Source organism: Poromitra crassiceps, assembly GCF_964638095.1.
Source record: "Poromitra crassiceps genome assembly, chromosome: 18".
Lineage (NCBI taxonomy): Eukaryota > Metazoa > Chordata > Actinopteri > Beryciformes > Melamphaidae > Poromitra > Poromitra crassiceps.
This window is the reverse complement of record NC_139636.1, coordinates 20709041-20730034: the sequence shown is the minus strand read 5'-3', so window position 1 is coordinate 20730034 and position 20994 is coordinate 20709041. Positions and strand designations below refer to the sequence as shown.

At 43.6% G+C, this 20994-nt stretch overlaps 1 protein-coding gene across 1 annotated transcript; it reads right to left on the bottom strand.

The window, feature by feature from the left end:
* Nucleotides 1-332: 332 nt before the first annotated feature.
* On the bottom strand, nt 333-19624 carry slc41a2a (solute carrier family 41 member 2a; the record flags this gene model as incomplete). The annotated part of the gene is made up of 10 exons (XM_083654327.1): nt 333-509; nt 655-803; nt 919-1050; nt 8788-8867; nt 11231-11378; nt 11656-11802; nt 15825-15969; nt 16124-16195; nt 17836-17943; nt 19544-19624. 10 exons carry the CDS (start codon nt 19622-19624, stop codon nt 333-335), a joined length of 1239 nt encoding a protein of 412 aa, XP_083510453.1.
* Nucleotides 19625-20994: the final 1370 nt, after the last annotated feature.

Here is a 20994-nt window from a genome sequence, read left to right as displayed (position 1 = left end):
TAATTCCCTCATAGTTATATAGTAACTACAGTATAACTACAGGGGCCCCTTATTCCATAAATTCACATTTTGTACCCTGTACTCAACCTGTAAGTACAGATTGTGTTACCCTGTACTTACCCTGTACGTTTTTGTACCCTGTACTTACCCTGTAAGTACCCTGTTCTTACCCTGTAAGTACCCTGTTCTTGCCCTGTAAGTACAAATTCTGTTACCCTGTACTTATTTGTTACCCGGTACTTACCCTGTAAGTACGGATTTTGTTACCCTGTACTTACCCTGTAAGTTGCGGGCTGTATTCTAAAGCATTACCTAATATTCAAGCATTGAAACTAAGTGCCGCCTGGTTCTCCAATGCACCAGAGTAGGAGAAAGTCTAGAGAGAGGAGAGCCGTCCCTAACAGGTCTCCCAGAGCGGTGAGGTAGGGGATGGCATAACTGTCAGGGTCCTTACCCCTCCGCCATAGGCAGTGGACCAGCCAGTCCGCTATACAGAGCAGGGACATGACCTGAGAGACAGAGACAAAGGGAGGGAGACAGACAGAGGGAGGGAGGGAGGGAGGGAGGGAGAGAGAGACAGAGAGAGATGGCAGTTATGGAACAACGATGAAGACTCCAGCGAAAAAGCATTACCATACAATAAGCCTGACTTACTTGAATCAGGGCAGCAGACAAGAAGGTGACAGTGAAGAGAGGAGAGGGCAAGGTGTGACTTCCTTTGATCAGGTGAACAATGTGTAAGAAGACGAGCTGGCCGGGGATGACCAGCAGGAGCAGAACCTGGGCAGACCGATGGTTTGCCCCTGGCATGAAAAAGCGAAACATCAGGAGCAGGAAAGTACAAAGCAATGGGCTCCTTACTCTACATTTGCCTATAAATGGAATTCCTCCATCCTAACCACTGTACTCTGTCTTTACCTGAGCCACAGAAAGTACGGAGAGGGCTGTAGCAGTTTTTCCGATCCTCAGGAACCTCCCCCGGTGAGCAGTTCAAATGCAAATGAGTGGCAATACGACTAGACTGGATGGAGACAAGGTTTCCTCCAATACCTGCATGTGATTAGGAGAGAGGGAGGGGGTGTTAAAACTAGAAGAAGAGAGAGGCCAACCTGCTTTAGGTGTGAACTGTGGCCCTATTCCTGGTATTACTGTAAAATATGCGTCTTGGGTGATCCAACACCTCTAAGTAGGCCTACGTCAGGCCTATATATGCGCACCACCAGCATCTGAAATAAATATGAATGGTGGTAAACGGAGAGAGACGTAACTTTTTTATCAATTTGAATTGTGCCACGGGGTACACATGTTTGTCAATGTAAAAGTCAAGAAAGTCGCAGTTTGTGGTAAAACTGTGGCACTATAAGTTATAAATCAGAAAGACTACGCACAAACCAGTTGCAAAAGTGACATCTCTCCCACCAGGCCATGTTGTTGTTGGTGTGACGTATATTGTACGACACGAGAGATGTAGTCGATTGAGCTGCCGATCTGGGGAGAGCCGTAGACTAGCACCATAATCCCTCTGACACATGCACAGTTGCCAGTTCTTTTCACCTGACCGGGCAGCTTCACCAGCACGACGTAGCACGTGGGAGGATCACGCTATTCCCACCAGTTCCCTTCCGCCCGAACAGGCACCCCGACCGACCAGAGGAGGCACTAGTGCAGCGACCAGGACACATACCCCTAATCCGTCTTGCCACCCACAGACACAGCCAATCGTGCCTTTATGGACGCCCGACCAAGCCGGATGTAACACTGGGGCGCGAACCTGCGACCCTCGTGTTGGTAGGCAGCGAATCTACCGCTACACTAACTGGATGCCCCAAACTGCGACTTTCTTGACATGCATAGTTATCTTTTATATTGACAAAATTTACATGTGGACCTCATGGCACAATTCAAACGGGATTTAAAAAAGTATTGTCTCTCGCCGTTCACCACCATTCATATTTCTTTAAGACCTTGGTAGGCATTGTAAGGCAGGAAGTGATGTGCACTTTGGCTCTGGATTAGTGTCGAGGCAGAGGAGGCCACAGGATGTCGTTTCGTAATTTTCTGGTATCTCTGGAGAAACAATTTGTCTCCATTTTTGTACTATTGCAAAATAACAGATGAATCACCTACGAGGCATACAGAAAGCAGTCTTGCTTTACAGCCAAAGGAAGTGAGGGGGATCACAGCCTAGTTCACACAGACAAGCTACGCCTGTCATTGTGACCTTGGTTGGAAAGAGCGAGGTTCCTGCCAAACTTATGTTGGGATTTCTGTAGCCCTTCCCGACTGATAAAGTATAAATAATCCCAGCAAGGAGGTAACCAATAGCTTTTGCTCACATTCGCCTGTCTGTTTCCTGAAACTCTCATGCCATCACCTTTTGTAATTCTTTCTTGCTATTTTGAGAATAAACCATCGGGGAAACTTTGAACGTGACTGATAGACTTTTATTATGGACTGATGCATTCTTCATGAAGAAACGTATGAGTCGTATGCTTATTTAGAAATAGCCTTCAAACTGATAGAGACGAGGCCGGGGTGCCTAGAGTGGCAGCCCTGCTGCCCAGAGTCGAGGCCTTTCCATTGTATTCAACATTTGAATGCATCTCATCTCGAGTGACCACTTGTGATCAGTGTCATGGAATTTTTCCATATATCATAAATATATATCCTTTCACATATCATGTGGCGTTATGTTATGTTATCGTTTTCATAATCATGCAGCATTAAATGTATGTTTAAAGTCCTTAAGTTGACTTGATTGACCTTTGTAACCATGTTGTTACCCATGTTTGATTGACATCTGTTAAGTGGAGATTATTGAGACGTGTGGTTAAAAGGTCTTAAAAGCATCTCAGACGCAGTATCATCGGAAAGCTCATAGTAGACAGTTTCTGGTCTGCCTCTGATGATCATTTGGTTAAGGACACCTGCCTGATAAGGTGACCTCTGTTTCACCTCGGGTGGAGGTGACAGACGTGGTGTCTGTTTTCTACTATAACTCTGCTGATGAGGGAGTGGGGGCCTTGTTAATAAACCTTTCATCTTTGGAAAGTCAACATCTAATCCTGATCAAACATCAGCCTCCTTCAGCTGCAGATTACAGGCTTTTCCAGGTCAAATGTCCTCAGCCTCTTAGATCTCAGCTGTGAGTGTGTGTGTGTGTGTGTGTGTGAGTGAGTGAGTGTGTGTGTGTGTGTGTGTGTGTGTGTGCGCCCCCTTCAGTTCCTCAGAGATCACGGCTGGACTGTCATAATCATATCCTAATCACATCCAATGTGGCCTGTTTCCTTCAAGGCAGACTAGCCCAAGGCCGATTAGTGCTACAGGGTGATGCGAGTCTTCTCTAATTGTGAATGAATAGATTTCCATCACAATCATCTCACTTCCCCGCTCTATGCTATAGTAGATCATTTCCATTTGCAAAGACCAAATACAATGTTGTTTTAACCAGCGGCAGGCAGCAGTGTTTGGGCCTAGTCTGCTGGAAATTAAAAGAAGAACAGAAATAATTTTTCAAAGACTTTGGCACGCGGCTAAAATCAAAACAATAGATATGTGGTCTATTCCTTAGCATGTTCCAGGCAAACCAAATCACCCAAGATGATTTACGCACCCATAATATATGTCTAGGGGCTTTTCAGAATTTTCAGACATCGTGGACAGAGCAGTCCTTCAATGTGTTCTGAGGACACACACATAAGAATGTGGCCACATGTGGCCCAATGTGGCCCAGAGCACCTCCAAATGTGGTCTGAGCGATTGGATCTCAATGCATCCTCAATGCATTTCCAGGTCGCCATTGTAAATAAGAATTTGTTCTTAATGACTTACCTGGTTAAATAAAGGTTAAATAAAATAAATAAAACAATGCACCTTGCGTGCATTCATACAGGTGCTTAGAGCTGTCCACTTGTGATTGGATTACCTGGCAGTTGTATTCCCGGAGACCCAAGGATGTGTTGGATTTGGTGCAATTTGGACGTTCAATATCAATACACTTTGAATTAGTGAACAGTGAACAGCACTATGTGCAGCAGCAGAGCGACATTTTTAAAGTCTGAGATTGTGGGCCTCTGAAGTATATTTTAATCGTCTAATGCATTTAAGTTCTGTTCTCTTTTCTCTCTAACATAAACATGAAGACATTCTTTCCATAGGCAGTACCAGGCACTGCTATTGTGTAGTGAAGAAAACAGGCCTCCCTTCATTCAAACAAATGAGGAAATTACACCACCGCTAATCGTCCCTCAGGAAGCGATGTACTCTGGACTTGGAGATGCACAAGGAGTCCACTGATACAGGCTTGTTTAGGTATTGAAGACTTTATTGGAATAAGCAAGCATCATGACATGATCTGCAGATATCATGTGGAGAAGCCAGGCCAGATAATGGATTCTCCTCCAGAACGGAGGACTGTCTTCCCTTTTATAAGCCATATGACGCATGTAAACTATATCCTAAACAATGGTAATTGACAAATTAACAAACAAATGGAATTACAAACACCATCATTCTAAATAAGGTGATGTTTCCAGACCAGATGACCAGTAACACGTGTGTGCTATATAATAATATAATAATATAATAATGTTAGACTGTTTTCAATAATGAAGACTACTTCTCTAGTCAATGTCTGATTAACCATCCCATTCACTAATCCATTGTTCCTTTCCATTCATCTCTCTCTGCCCTGCAGCAACGCCCTGTTCAGGTTACATCAGCCATTCATAAATATGCACGCCCGCTTTAAACACGATTTCAGACGGCAGCCCGTCTTTATTGTCACACAACACACTACAACACATGCATGCGGCCACAACGCACACTCATGCTGACGGTGGCCGGTGAAATATGTCCTCTGCATTTGACCCATCCAGGCTTGTCCTTTCCTCCAGGGGGCAGGCCAGGAGCAGTGGTCACTATTTCTTTCCAGCGCCCGGGGACCTTCATTGGACCATCATTGGACCAACTTCAGATGTTGACGTCACTGGTCGGATGACGATCTTCTGCATGTTTTTAGTGGGGGGTTATGTACGGAGGAACCCCCTGGGGGGTACGGGGAGAACATGCAAACTCCACACAGAAAGGCCCTTTCGACGAGATAGCCCACCTGGGCAGTAGGCACTGAAGATATGGGGGGGTCACAACTCCAGCGCCCACAGCGTCCCAGGTGGGAATCGAACCCAGGACCTTCGAGCTGTGAGGCGACAGCGCTTACCACTGCACCACCGTATCCCTGTCCAATCAATGTCTCCCACGCTTTCCCTCTCTTCGGCTGCTGGCCAATCACCTAAATGAAGTTCCATATCAGTCTTGTATTCTCCAAAGTTGTAACTCACCTTGTGTGTCAGTGTCACCCACAGCTGCTGAAATCCTGAGTAGCAGTCGATTCGCCCCACCTCCTCCCCTGAACACCACCAATGTCATGGCTCCAATAGAACTCCCTATGGGGATTCTCTATCCTATAAATCTCTGATGCCCTCCTCACATCTCAGAGGAGCGTCATCATACCATGGAGTCATACGCCAAATCTAAGTGTTGTTTGTTTCATCATTAAAGCTTATTGTACTTTCCTTCTAGTCTCTCATTATTGAAATGCCTATGTGACCAGATGTGACATGATGTACATTTGTGTACCTCGCTTCCTGAGGGTCGATTAGCTAAGTGGTGTATTTTCCTCATTTGTTTGAATGAAGGGAGGCCTGTTTTCTTCACTGCAGGTAAAGGTGTCTCCCAGTAGATTTATTTTAACGTTTCGGTCTCATGACCTTCTTCAGAATTCTTCAGCAGTCTGAAGAAGGTTGTGAGACCGAAACGTTAAAATCAATCTACTGGGAGACACCTCTACCTGCAGTGTGCCGACTCTACTTTTTATTCATTTTGTGCTTCCTTTGTCCAGCACCTGCTCTTTAGTGGATGCGCGCGCTCTACTTTTTGTTTTCTTCACTACACGATAGCAGTGCCTGGTACTGCCTATGGAAAGAATGTCTTCATGTTTATATTATGTTAGAGAGAAAAGAGAACAGAACTTAAATGCATTGTTAGATGAACAATTGAGCCAAGATAGAAATTGCTGTTTGACATACTTCAGACTACACCAAATACATTAAAAAAAAAACGACTTACATTCATTTAACCTCCCCTGAAACGGCTTGGAGACCCCTGGGGAGGCCCGCCTCCCACTTTGAAAACCCTGGGGGCCGTATGCACAAACATTCTGAGAATCCTCTCGAGCTCCTAACTTTAGCCTAAAAACTTCTAGCCAGGAGTCTTTAGCTTAGGAGTGATTTAGGAAAGTTCTCAGAGCAACTCTGAGGAAGGAAATGACAGAAACCTTTATCTTAGTGTGGTTGACCCCGTTGCTAGGTATGGCTCATTATTTTAGAAGCTGTGATTAGTTGATCAACAAAGAAAAAAAGAAAAACACACTAAAGCCCTTTTCCCACATGCGTACCGGAAAATTACCTGTAAGTCAATATCAGACATTTCCCTGAATTTCCCTTCACACCTCAGCGTTCGCAAGTGAGAATCTAGTCGTCAAATAGCCGGTATGTTGGGGGGTGGGGTGGGGTGCGGCGGAGCGGGTGGGGTGCGGCGGAGCGGGCGGGGGGCGGGGGGCGGAGGAGAGTCGCCTGGGGTCTGTGCTGCAGGCCACTGAGGCCAGTCAGGAAAAAACAACAAACACACATGGAGCCGGCGTCCACTCTTTTGATAATATTGCTGACGTGCTTTTTCCTCAAACGTAGACAGCGACGCAGACAAATTAAGGCGAAAATGGAAAGGGATATAAGTGCGAACAGAAACAGATTCATGTTCGCAGTCTTATACCCTATATGAAGATAGACTAAACCGGGGACAGATCATGACAGTGTTATGTACCTCTGCGCTGCTGCGTGAGACTAGAGCCGTCTGGAAGCGAGAGAGACCAGGAGGGAATTTATTTTGGGAAGATGCTCTGAACAATTTTGACGACGTGGAATGGAAGCGTCATTTTCGCATGTCCCGGTACTACGTGCTGAGTCTGGTCCGACCCGCACGCAAGATCACCCGGTGGCGAAAACCACTGGAAGCGCGTTTGCGACTGGCAATAGTCCTTTGGTGGTACGCAACACCAGGGGAATATCGAACAATCAGCTGTGTATTTGGTGTTGGACTGTCTACTGTGTCTGTGTGCAACCTGGTCCGCGAAGTCACAGCCCACTGATAGCGGAAAATGACTGGACCCCTTTCTCACCTGTCTGTCTATCGCGGCATACCGCTCTTCTGACTAGCTCAAAACTGGTGAAATGGCCGCGACGACGGGGTCGCGCTTATACCGGCACGGCGCCTTTCCCACATGCAGGCATTTGACCACGTTCCGGTACAAAGCGCATGTGGGAAAAGGGCTTAAGTGATAGAATAGACAGTGAAATAAACCGTTCATAGAATTTAGTCTGTATTAAGACATGGTGAAATTATGAATATTATTATTTTATGTAATGAACAACTCAAATAAAGTAATAAGTAAAAAATAAAATAAATTAATTAAATAAAGTAAGCCAGACTTTAAATGGCCTGCATTTACATAGCGCTTTTATCCAAAGCGCTTTACAATCAATGACGCTTTACAATCAATGACCATTTTACAACGACGGCAGCTGGGAGGGAGCGGGGATCGAACCGCCAACCCTTGCGTCATTGGCCGACCCGCTCTACCTCCTGAGCTAAAGCAGCTTTTAAAAGAAGCTACAAAATGTTTGAACACACAGACTTGTGCAGTATTCACATGCTGACAGTTAATATATTTATTTATATGTTTATTTGCCATGCTGGTAATTTCAGAGGAAATTGACTCAGCTGTCATCAATTTCCTTGATTGCAATGGAAACACGCAGAACAAGAAAACCTAACTGGACGGAGGAGCAATGCTTACTCTTAGCACAATTCAGAGTTTGGAGAATATTTATCCTACCTCTCTGTCTTTCCGCCATTTTCTCCTCTGCTAAAGAAACTCTCAAGCCTCTTAAAAGTCCTCCTCCCTCCACTTATCAGTTTTCCACCTTAGGAGCTCTCTTAAAGGGCCCCTAAGGGCTAAGATGTTTTGTGAGTAACCTTTATCTTTACCAGGATCTAGTCCTGACTTGAAGGGGAAATTCTTAGAAAAATAATTCTACGAATTTTCTTAGAATTTCGTCACTAAGAGCAACTCTTAGTACTTGGAAGCTTTATGAATACGGCCCCTCCCCTGAGCTTCACTAAAGACAGGCTTTTATCCCAGTGTTGGAGGTAAGATAAGATAAGATAAGATCAACTTTACTGTCTCAGAGGGGGAAATTAACTAATAAGTCAGCAGGCAATGCATTCAGCAAAGCATCTAAAGCCCAGACACCCCGCCCCCTCCTGCAGGGCAGAGAGGAGCAGGCTGAGGGTGTGAGCGGGTGGCTGCTGTTTCGGCACACTCCGGATCCTTTCTGGGTGCAGCCAGGGATCCCAATACCTTTACTTTTACTTTTACCTTTATTTCTAGCGTATACTACTTTTTTCTGGGAGTGCTGCATCTCACCGAGTGCAGGGAAATGTCTTGGAGACAGGTAGCATGAAGATTCAACTGTGGCCGTGATATGATTTGATCTGCAACACACTTGCTTTAGAATACTGTTTTATGGGTCATGATTATTGCTTTTTCTTCCATTTGAAGATATATTTTACACAATATATACACTAGAATAAGATATTTTCCATCATATTTTCTCAAAAAAGTATAGATATACTTAAAATCACAGACTTGTTCCAAAGATGACAACTCACCATTTATGACCGGAGCATAAATTATGATTCCTGCCAAGTTTGGGTCTGACACAGATTTGTCAAGAATAAGTCCTCCAAGACTAAAAAGAAAAACAACCAAAAACATGTTTTTGTTTTAGAACTGCATACATTCTACATTCATTGCCTAATACTTAATAATAATAATAATAAACAACAACAACAACAACAACAACAACAACAACAACAACAACGACAACGAAAAAAACAGATGCTCTTGGAAATGTAATAGACATTGCTTAATATTGCCATTTTCTGAAGGAAAATGGTGACATTGAATGTATATCTACCTATATGTGTATGCATTATGCATATATTCAGTTATGTTGGGAAATGTGTGAAATATACTCATTGTGTGTTCATTCTAATAGTTATGTTTATTTTGCATTTGATTGGAGAAGGTGAAAATGCATTGTGTCTGCAGGAGGCCGAGGAGGGAGAAAGCCTAGCCTATGGGTCCTTGCATAAAGTTAGCAATGGCTACATGAGGACAGGATGACGGCGCTGACAAGGTTCTGCGCAGCCTCGACTTGGAGCCTTGCTGCCGACGAGCGGCGACAGCGAGACTGTGCATACTCGAACGTAACTCGGGGCGTTGGCTGCGGTACACGTCCAAAACGTTATCGTGTCGTTTACCAAGAACTTGCAATCATGTCGGTGGGGGGACATTTCCTCAGATATCGTGTTAACAGTGACATCTGTCACGAACAGTGACATCGTGACAGATGGACAACCCAAAACCATAATGCCTCCGGCTATCGCCGGCGGAGCCACGATAACAGGATATTGGAAAATATTTTAAAAGCCTCCCAGGGTTATCTGAGCCAAGTAAAGACTGCTCATGAAAAAGGTTGCAGCGACCTCTTCCACTCATCCCTTAGTTACCAAGGCCAGAAAAATATCAAATTAGCACCAGCGCGTCCAGGAATTTTGGAGACATCCATGTTTTGATCAACAATGTAGCTACTAGGACAGGGGTTTTCAAAGACTGATACTGTGGGCCTCCCCCCAGACTTGGAACAAGGTGCCCCCCTCCTCGCTCAATTCCTGGATGCATGATTATGTTATTTGATCCCATACACTCAACAATTGAGCCAAGATAGCCTGATATTGCCGTTTGGCATATTTCAGACTACACCAAATACATAAAAAAAGATCTGTCTGAAGGCATTTATTTGTTTCTGACTCTGGTAAAGTGGGAACTACTGTATCTCTGAACTATCTCTTTGGCGAAATCACACACACATTTAGGCTATTTTATGTGATCTCCTTTTAATAACTAATGTAATATTTTTTCACTGCCATTCACTGAGCCTCCCCCGAAACTGCTTGGAGCGCCCCTGGGGAGGCTCGCCTCCCACTTTGAAAACCTCTGTACTAGGAGGAAGGTCATCGTTATCTGACGAAAAATGACAAGGCATGGTGATGTGCATTGTACATTGTTAAAAGTGATTTTGATACAAAAATGTATCCGCTGTTTGAAAGTGAAAGTATGCTCTCTGTTCCCTGTGTGCTGCAGTTTCCAGATGGGAGGCCATCCGTTTCCATAGCGAGATTGAGTCAAACGTATATTTGAACTTCCCTTTTCCTTACAGCCTTGACATGGAACATCTCTTTTCTTTAAAATTCACCTGATACTGTCTACTGAACTTTGCAATTTAGAGAATTGATCAGGTGAATTTTAGAGAAAAGGGAAGTCTGTTTGTATATTTGTCTATGTGATATGCATCTATGATTAATAACTAATCTTTGCAGCTTATTGATTATGAAATAATCAATAAGATCAATAAGAAATCATGGTATTTCTGCAATAACTGCACTTAGGCCTGGCAAAACAGAATGTGAGTTCATGTGATCAGGATAGTTTACCAGGCTACCAGAGAAGGGTATTTAGGTTCATATACTCATTGTATTTTAATTTTGGCATTGTGCATGTATTTCAAGGGTGTGTCCTGTGATAAAGAAAAAATATAATTCATAATATTGCTTACATTGTTCAGTACTTGTATCAGTGATTGTCTATTGCTATGTTAGATCTAATACTTGGCCCTTAATTGAACCCCAGATGCGCAGCTTGACCCTGTGTGATGTCTGTATTAAAAGAGGCTATAACTGGCATGAGCATGTGGGAGTACACATCAGCAGATGTTCTGTTTGACGTTCATCTACATAAAGAAGATCCACATGCTGGATAATAAAGGTATGTTCCTGTCTCATTCAGATGCTCATAGGGACTTTATTTTCTTTTAAACCTCAAGAACTGGACTCTAATGTCCAGGTAATCAGATGGAAGATAAATCCTCAATGCATGCATTTTGAAATAACTTACTAGCACAACAAAATGTGCAAAAAGCGAAGGAGACTGAGTACTTTCACAAAGACCTGAGATTGAGGAACAAGTCATTTCTGAAGCTGAGTGGACTACCTGCTGATGACCATTGCTGTGACGATTGGTTCCCATCCTGTGCGGAGGAGGATGCTGCTGGCTGGGTGTTTGGAGGAGACAGCCACCCAAAGAGGGATCAGGGACACAAATAACAGATCCACCAAGTACAACACATAGGGATACACTTCTGTAAAGAGAGAAGACAATCATTAATACATACATTTTCAACCAGGACTCACTCTGAAACTAGAAAACAATGCAAGTCTCAGATCTTCATGAATGGGTCTGATCCTTTTGAAAACTTGGTGCAAAGCTGATTCCTTGCTGGAAAAATGGTCACAAGTGCCATCTGTTGGCCAAAAGTGAAAATGACAAAATCAAATACACTGTTCACTGCTACAGTCTCCTCTGTGTTGCAGATTCAAACCCCTCTATAGCCTCTCTTTGTCCTCCTCCTTCTTTACCTATAAATGTGTAGAACCACTGACTGAAGCAGGCCAGGAAGGCGAGAGTGATGAGGTCCCCAAAGCTGGCCGCCATGGGCGTGGCCACATTGTCTGGGTTGAGTCCCATCTTCTTTGAGCCGAGGATCACCCCGACCATAACGACACCTAGAGAGGGTCAAGATGTGGAATCTTTGAGGTGAAATGGGATCAGTCCTGAAGGGGTTAATTCTCTGGGTGCATGAGAGATGTGTCCCAAAACATGTCACCCCTCCCTTCCCTGACCTCATGTACAGTGTAACACATATCTCCTCCTACCAGGGCGTGGCTTGTAGCAGACAAAAGGAAGAGAGGAAATGAGAGAAAGAAACTGGGACAGCATCACTGCCTCACTGAAAGTTGGCTTCATAGTAAAATCCAGTCTGGACTGATTGATGTGCCTGGTTTTAAATGTTTTAGAAAGGATAGGAGCACTGGCAGGGGAGGAGTAGTTGTAATTTATATTAGGGACTCACTTAAGTGCACAGAAATGGAGTCGGATTATGACTCACCATTAGAACATCTATGCGTTAACATCAGTCTTTCCCCACGCATGCACTTTAGGATTATGGTTATATACAACCCCCCCTCCTTTGACAATGCATTTTATGAAAACCTTCAGAAATTGCTTAAAACTGTCTCCTATCAATCGGAAGTATTGATTTTTGGTGATTGGAATATTGATTGGTCAAACAAATGTAAGAGAAAGAAACTGAAAACGATAATGGGGAAATTTGATTTTAGTCAGAAAGTTACAGGTGCTACACGGATTACAAAATCCACTAAATCCCAGATCGATTTAATTTTCTCCAATAAGGAAGAAAGAATAACAAAGGTGTTTAATCTTATCACAGGCCTGTCCGACCACAACCTAACATTAGCTGTGAGGAAACTAACGAAAAACCGTTTCCCTGACCGTAACAACTTAAAATCTGATCTCCTGACAATTCCTAAGTGTGAGCTGGAAAACCTGGAACACGAACTAGGTAGAGTGCAGTGGGACAATCTTTTGTCTGACAATGATTCCAGTGAATGCTGTAATGAATTGATGCGTATAATCGGTGCCATTATGGGCAAATTCCTCAAAACACGCAAGTGCTCCAATAGAAAACCATCACTACCTTGGGTAAATACATCTATTCGAAAACTCATGAAACAAAGAGACCTTGCTCTTAAAACTGCCCTTAAAAGCTCGCGGAACATTGACATGGCCCTGTATAAGGGACTTAGGAATCGAGTAACCAAGGAATTGAGAACCGCGAAAGCCGAATACTACATCTCGGCTATTACCAACGCGAGAGGCAACACCTCATCAATCTGGAAGCAAATCAATAGTCTATTTAAACCATGTAAAAGAGAGATAATTAGTGAACTAAAAATGAACAATAAATGAATTACAGATAGCGGAGAAATCGCAGAGGAATTTAATAAGTTCTTCATCAAATCAGTTGAGGAACTGGCAAACAACTTCAAACATATTAAAACACCTGACCCGGCAAGTCTGCGTGATGATTCCATCCCTCTGTTAGAGCTTCAACCAACAAATCGTGCAGAAGTCCTCAAAATAATAGATAAATTCACCAATAGCCACTCTAAAGACCTCTTCAACTTGGACACCGCTCACCTAAAAAAGTACAGTAAAATGCTGGCTGACCCTCTCACTCATCTCATTAACCTATCTATAAAAACAGGAAAGTTTCCTGATGGGTGGAAAAAAGCAAGAGTCATACCAATCTTTAAATCTGGTGCACATGACCAAACCTGTAACTACAGGCCAATTAGCATCCTTCCTATTTTCTCCAAAGTAAAAACACGATTTCAGACGGCAGCCCGTCTTTATTGTCACACGAACACACTACAACACATGCATGCGGCCACTACACACACTCATGCTGACGGTGGCCGGTGAAATATGTCCTCTGCATTTGACCCATCCAGGCTTGTCCTTTCCTCCGGGGGGCAGGCCAGGAGCAGTGGTCGCTATTTCTTTCCAGCGCCCGGGGACCTTCATTGGACCATCATTGGACCAACTTCAGATGTTGTCGTCACTGGTCGGATGACGATCTTCTGCATGTTTTTAGTGGGGGGTTATGTACGGAGGAACCCCCTGGGGGGTACGGGGAGAACATGCAAACTCCACACAGAAAGGCCCTTTCGACGAGATAGCCCACCTGGGCAGTAGGCACTGAAGATATGGGGGGTATTGGAGAAAATAGTGGCATCTCAACTCATGGTACATCTGGAGTCACATAACTACCTGCATCCACTACAGTTTGGTTTTCGCTCTGCAGTATATTTCATACTAATTGTGTTATAGTATGACTATATGAAATATAGTCGACTGTGAAATGCCAGATAGGACTCTTGATGATTACAGGCCAGAACGCTATACTAAAGTCTGTAATTGATTGGAATGTTTGTCACTCTGAGATTGAGTGGAGTTTGCTCTCAGTAGCTTGAGCCTAGGGCGTCAGGCAAAATAGGAGTCCAGTGTGTGTTGGATGGTTTCCAGACGTTATTTGTAGGTTTAAGCGAGATGCTGAGATTGATGAGGATAGGAGCTGTCAGGATCGGCGCCAGGAACGGGGAGCCAGACATAGGGGGGCCACATATGGACTACTAGTTAGTTAAGAAAAGGTTTTAAGGCAACCCCAAGGTTCCCTTGGTTTTAAGAGGCTCCTCTGGAGTTGAATGCAATAGATGGTCATATTACAGGATGAATATTCAACATTATTGTAATGAGGGTATAAAGCCTTTGTCTCTTTGTACTGAGAAGCAGAGCAACATTCGGCGGCTGTTCTCCGGGTAGCACTGCAGGGCACCTGTAAATGCCATTGGCTGTACTTGAATAAAATGCTTCTATTCAAAAGCGTGGTATTGCCGATCTCATCATTCCATTCCAAGACTCAGCTGAATTAACTACAGCTCCAAGTACTCCACTGAGAGCGCCAACTGCTTCTTTGTGGATCAGCTTAAGACATACATAAGCAAACTACGGCCCGCGGGCCGGATGTGGCCCGTGGGCGCCACCTGTGTGGCCCGCGATGGAATTGCAACCAAAAAATAAATAAATAAATTACACAGTGCACCTGAACGCAACATGCAAGATACCCGCTGAATAAATGTCCAAATGTTCATGTCATTCTGGCCAATACTCCACTTCTGTTATAGCATTTCAGTCTGGAATATGGAATATCTTTCAATAATCTTTATGACTAAAAGGCTACATTGAATTAGAAATTTAAATAATTAACTCATTGGTTTTGGATTTATTTAGCTTCAAGACTGCATTTTTGTTCGTGTGACCCTCAACACAGGCTTTGATCATCCCGGGCCACTTACTAATACTTATGCTTAAATTAACCCACTCATATTGATTTATTTCAAGAAAAACATTTTGGCTAGTGGAAATTCTAATTGGCTGGTAACTTTAAAATCTAGCAGCCATATTGGCAGGTGGTCAAAAAAGTTAATTTCAAGCCCTGAGAGCAGGTGGTGACATAGGAGTGAGTGAGAAAAAGATGAAAGATTGGTGGTTAAGACTGAATAATGACATCACAACTGTTAATTTAAAATGAGTTATTCCTCTAAACGTGGCTTCAAATGCACCAAATTTTTCACGCTGGCGCCGTTCGGCCCTCAGCAAAACCTGGTAGCGAGGACATTTTTTGTGGCCCTCTCTATCATCAAAGTTACCCATCCATGGGTTACGGCAGGGGTGGGCAATTATTTTTCATGGGGGGCCACATGAGAAACCCAGATTGTTGCCGGGGGCCGAACAAATATTGTCATGCCGTAACCCAAACAACCACAGGGGGGCATGGTTCATGGAAAAAGAATACACGAGCGGCCGGCGGGGGCGGAAATGATGTCTCAGAAGTGCGAGGATCAGTTCCAGTCAATGTATAATGTATTCGAGCCAATGAAGGCATCTGAGGGCTCCCAAGGTCCATGTCAGTGAGATGTATGCAGCTAATCAAGATCAAAGTGGGAGGGAGAACATTGGAACGTCAAAAGGTTTGACCGGTTGTAATGGCAATTGTGTGTGTGTGTGTGTGTGTGTGTGTGTGTGTGTGTGTGTGTGTGTGTGTGTGTGTGTGTTTTGTGCTCAAGTAAATGCCAGGGACAGGGGGTGGAGATGAGACCAGTACCTTGCAGTAAGGAGGCTGTGAAGGCGGTGGCCACACTGGTGGAACACAGGAGCACTGCGTGATTGAAGAGCATCTCTCCTTCCACCATGCAGCCCAATGCAGCGGCCATCACTGCAGCCAGCAGGCCCAGCACGGTGGCCTGCAGCTGGAAATGGACAGTTGAATTGAAAACATCCACAATCTATAGTCGATTATTAGAGTAACATGTAGTCATAGAGAGTTAATGATGCAGAGATGGTTCACAAGAGGTCAGTCTTCACATAACATAACGCACTTGGTCCCAATTTGAAATAGTCTACCTGCTTGAGAGCGAGGTTCCCAGTGATCAAACTCCACTTTTCTCTAGTAGACTCCATTCTGCCGGCATTCACCTGACAACATCAGAGAAACATTTGACATGTAAAAACCTGGCCAGGGGTCATGTGAGTGTGAGATGAAGTCTTGCCCTTTTGTGTTAAATTGAGTGTTGCCACTTGCATGTTGTTGTTGTAGTACGGTAGTTGTTGTTGTTTAAATTTTTTCATTTTTGTAGAAATACTTTTCATATATATCTGGTAATAAATCCAGTTTAATGAGTATATAAATAACTAATTCATGTGACAATAAAGTATTTATTTTAGCAATCTCTTTTATGTTATTCCAAGAGAGAGGGTGTGAAGGCGGCAGTCACCTGAAAGGTCATGGTCAATTAAACTGAGAGCAATAATTCATTCCAATGATGTTTTTGCTCTGCAAAACATGACACATGTTTTTGTTATTACAATTTGTTTCAATAAAAACAACCTGATATATTACCTCTAGGCTGTATGAAGAACAAGAAGGTGGTGACTTGTGTGACAGTCTACGAAGTGAGTATTGTTGACAGCAGCCTCCACTTACTTTTATTGGAATTGCTTAAATTATTTGACAATCAGTTCAAACAAATTGCAAATGTGATCACAGACTGACCAAAAATAAATAGATCTCAAACTACATTGGATCAAAGACTAACCATGACATGAAAGGGCAAATCAAACTGACATAGAAAGTCAGTGACTATGGATTTTTAACATTAGAGATCTTCTCTTTTTACAGGAATAGACACACAAGACGATCAGAAGTGTCTGACTATCTGACTAGATATTACTGCAAGTTGCTGCTGTGGCCTTCACAGGGCGGTGAGGATTTGATATTACTGCAAGGTGCTGCTGTGGCCTTCACAGGCCGGTGGGGATTTTCACACTAGGACAAAAAACCCATTATGTAAGAAGGAAAGCATAGAATACTGAGAAAGAGGCCATAGTTATCCAGCTGATCCATTGTATTGATTTTATTTGCATTATTCAGATTCTCACTCAAACTCTCTTGCACATGAGAATTTCTTTTTTACATTTTAACGTATGTGTTGAGCTTAATGTATTTTAAACGGTTTTTACACATGACACAGTCCTACACACCAGGTTGGGAATTTCATCATTTTAGGGGCAAGGCCATCTGGCCTTCGGCATCACACATTTTTTTAGGGCACAAGGCCACATGCCAGGGCACAAAGGCAGTTGCTCCATTGACATTGTGGAGAGCGATTTTTTTCAGAAATGTGTGTTAAAATGAGCCACATCCTTTGCATAGGGCAGGCTACACTAAACTGAGAACACTGGTGCTTTTAAAGCAACTGACAGTAGCAGGCTGGTAGCAGGGCACTGCCAATGTGGCCTTAGGGATCTCAGGGCATCACGGCCAGAGGGAGGGGCAACACAGGCCATGGCCTGATGGCCTCCGTGTAATTCCCACCCTGCTACACACGTGTCATTTTGTCACCTGTTACTATTGTGTAAACAAGTCCTGACAACAAGTCAGTTTTCTTGTACATACATGATGGGAGAGGTGATTCTGATTCAATTAAATCAATCTATAATAATTGTGTGTGTGTGTGTGTGTGTGTGTGTGTGTGTGTGTGTGTGTGTGTGTGTGTGTGTGTGTGTGTGTGTGTGTGTGTGTGTGTAAGTACGTGTGTGCGTGCGTGTGTACTCACAGCAGTTGACAGTCTGGAGGCCAGGGTCATCTCCAGGTTCCCCTTCAGGCCTAACACAGCAGGAACCAGAATGAAGATTTCTGTGATCTCCTCAAAGACTTCCCAGTGCTGCCATTAAAACACACACACACACACACACACACACACACACACACACACGCACACGCACACGCACACGCACACGCACACGCACACGCACGCACGCACACACGCGCACACACACACACACACACACACACACACACACACACACACACACACACACACACACACACACACACACACACACACACACACACACACAGGGCCAGTGATCTTCAGAGATTTGCTTCTTTTACATTTTATTCTGTCCTTACTTCCCCCCGTCCCCCCGTATGATTTCTGACCCATTTGGGCCACGTTCAAAATTCCACTTTCCCTGGATTCCTTGGCTCATTCTGCATCCATCCATATAGGCCCTGCCCATTTCCATCTAGAAGATTTTCCACCATTTTTAATTTGGTCCAAAACTTCTTTCCGCTATCCTCCTCCACATTTTGTCCAATCTTCATCAAACCACGACACACAGCATGGGTGGACTGTCCTGCACAAAGGTCCCATAGCAGTTTTCTGATAGTCCACACCATTTTCAATTCACTTCCAAAGTTTGGTGGGTCGGATCTATTTCACAAAAATCACCTTCACTCATGCATTGTCCTATGGTAACCAAGATTTGTATAGCCTACGTGTGCAAGCCTACGTGTACAGGTATATGTACTCTGAGCTATTATAAAAATGTCATTTCGGCTATAGGGTGCATTTCAAATGTGAAATTAAAAAATGTAAAAGGCCATAACTCAGTGACCGTAGATCATAGGAACAAAATTCATTGTTTGCTGGATTCCTTGGGCCAAGTCACATCTATCCATATACGAGGGATCAGTGTTGGTAAACAGACTGCTTACTGGGGGCAACTGTCGTTGGTTTCAAACAGCAGTTTAATGTGAAACCATGCCATCTTTGAACTGTAACTACTCCTTCATGCTTTAAGCTAGACACTCCATTTAAACTTTAAATTACTGACCACTTTTAGGACTCTATCACCTCAGCTTTAATTTATCTTCTGTACAGCCAGCCTTGAGTGTCTCACTCTAGCAGGCTGTACTTTTTACTAAATTCACTTCATTTTAAAAACTGTGACAGTTCACACAACTTTAACACTACATACATATATGCATCAGACCCTTGAGCTACTGCTGCTCTCACTCACAAAGTCAAAATATAAGCGGTGTGTGCTGTATAGTTTTTGACATTAATGTTTGTTTGCTTTATTTCATACTTCCAGGTGCCACTGCAGCAGGGCGTGATGTCACACTGATAGGCTACTCCCATTTCCTCCCACAAGTATTTCCGCCATGTTTAATTTGGTCAGAAACAGGTTTTTCGCTTTGTCTTGGCTGACTGACCCAAGGGTGGAACCACATCACTGGTGGGGGACAACATATTTACGATTGACTTGTTTCGTTTTATCCTACTGCCTCTGTCTGTTCGTTAAACCCTCTGCATATTGTTTCAGTGTTCCCCTCTTTTTACCCCTTCACTTCTGGGCAAAAAGCGATCATTTAAATGTAATCATCTAATTCACTAGGAAAGACTGGTAATGGAGACATCCCCTGGGAGATGATCAAATTCCTACATTATCCCCCCTACTTCTGTGTTCTCTTCTCACCTGAACCACATCAAGCAGCATCCCAGCAGAGACCGTCCCAAGCCCAGCCAGCACAAAGGGCACCAGGATTTGCAGCACCATGGAGCAGAGTGATTCAGCGGGGGCGTCCCGGGTACCCCCACCATCCGGGGCCTCTGCCGCCGTGCTTCCACTGAACTTTGACCCATTGTAGTGCCCATTGGGGAGCAGGGGGTCTGACTCAGTATACGGACGCAGGTCGTAGTCGTAGGTGAGGTTGGCGTTTAATGGTGAGATATTCCCATCGGGGAATATCTCAGCAATATGTGGACCTCCAGGGAGTTGAGGTATGGACAGGTTGGATCTGTGCAGGTGGCTGCTGCCTTTGCCCAAAGAGTCACTTGGGGCGACTTCCTGATCCCGTGACCTGGAGACACCCATGATGCTTTTCACTCCTGCTGCTGCTGCTGCTGCACCTAGACTGGACACACAGACAAACAGCTGGACTAAAAGAAAACAAGCAAGACCCACAATGATTTCTTTGGACTTGGTTAAGTGAACAGAGCATTCACAAGGTGGACCATGAGCATTACATGAGATGCACTAGAGCTTTAATAACATGGGTTGCCCATATAATGTCACGCTATAAATTTCCCTCACAATAGATCGTTTAATCTTGACAACATAAACATTACTTAATTACCTTACTTTCTGTTGCAGTATTTGCTAATAGACTGACAGGACATAAATGAGTCCAAACTGTTCCCTAGCAACAGAATTCCGGTTAAACGGTCTATAGGCAGTTTTATCTGTTGTCTACAAAAATACAGGCAGCACCAACTGCACAGAAGTGGAAATAAAACAATAAAGAATGGGTGAATAAATAGACAATACAATCTCAATAGTTGTGACGTGGCACAATAAAAATAAAAATAAAACTTGGCATGTGGTGATACAATTTTCTAACAGATATTCAGGAACTGTGATAGATGACTATCTGTTTGTCCTTCCAAACACATTTCAGTCCCATGAGCAGCCAGGTTAGCAACGTTGTGTCACAGTCATCTGATGGCACAAATGACTCGCATTATCATTCTGCATGCCTACGGTTCCTATAAGCAATTCTGAGGCTACTTTGTTTGACACAGACAAACACTGAACAGCTGAGGTTACCCGTTTGGAAAGGTTGTGAGAGTTGCTGTGCAAAATCTATTACTTTGGAATTTGCCAATTACACAGGCTGAAGAGTGTATCACACAATGTATCAAAAACTTGAGTGAAGTCGTTCTCAATATTATATGTATAGACACATAATCACCTGATCAAGCAGAACTATATACCAACATTGGTCTCACTTTTGTTTTCATTTGCTTTTGTATTCTGAGTAAAATCAAGACTACAGTAAGGAAAGAGTGGTAGAGGGAAATAATATGACTTTACCTTTAATGTGAAACCACAGGAGAAAAAGAGGAAAAGATACAGATACTCCACAT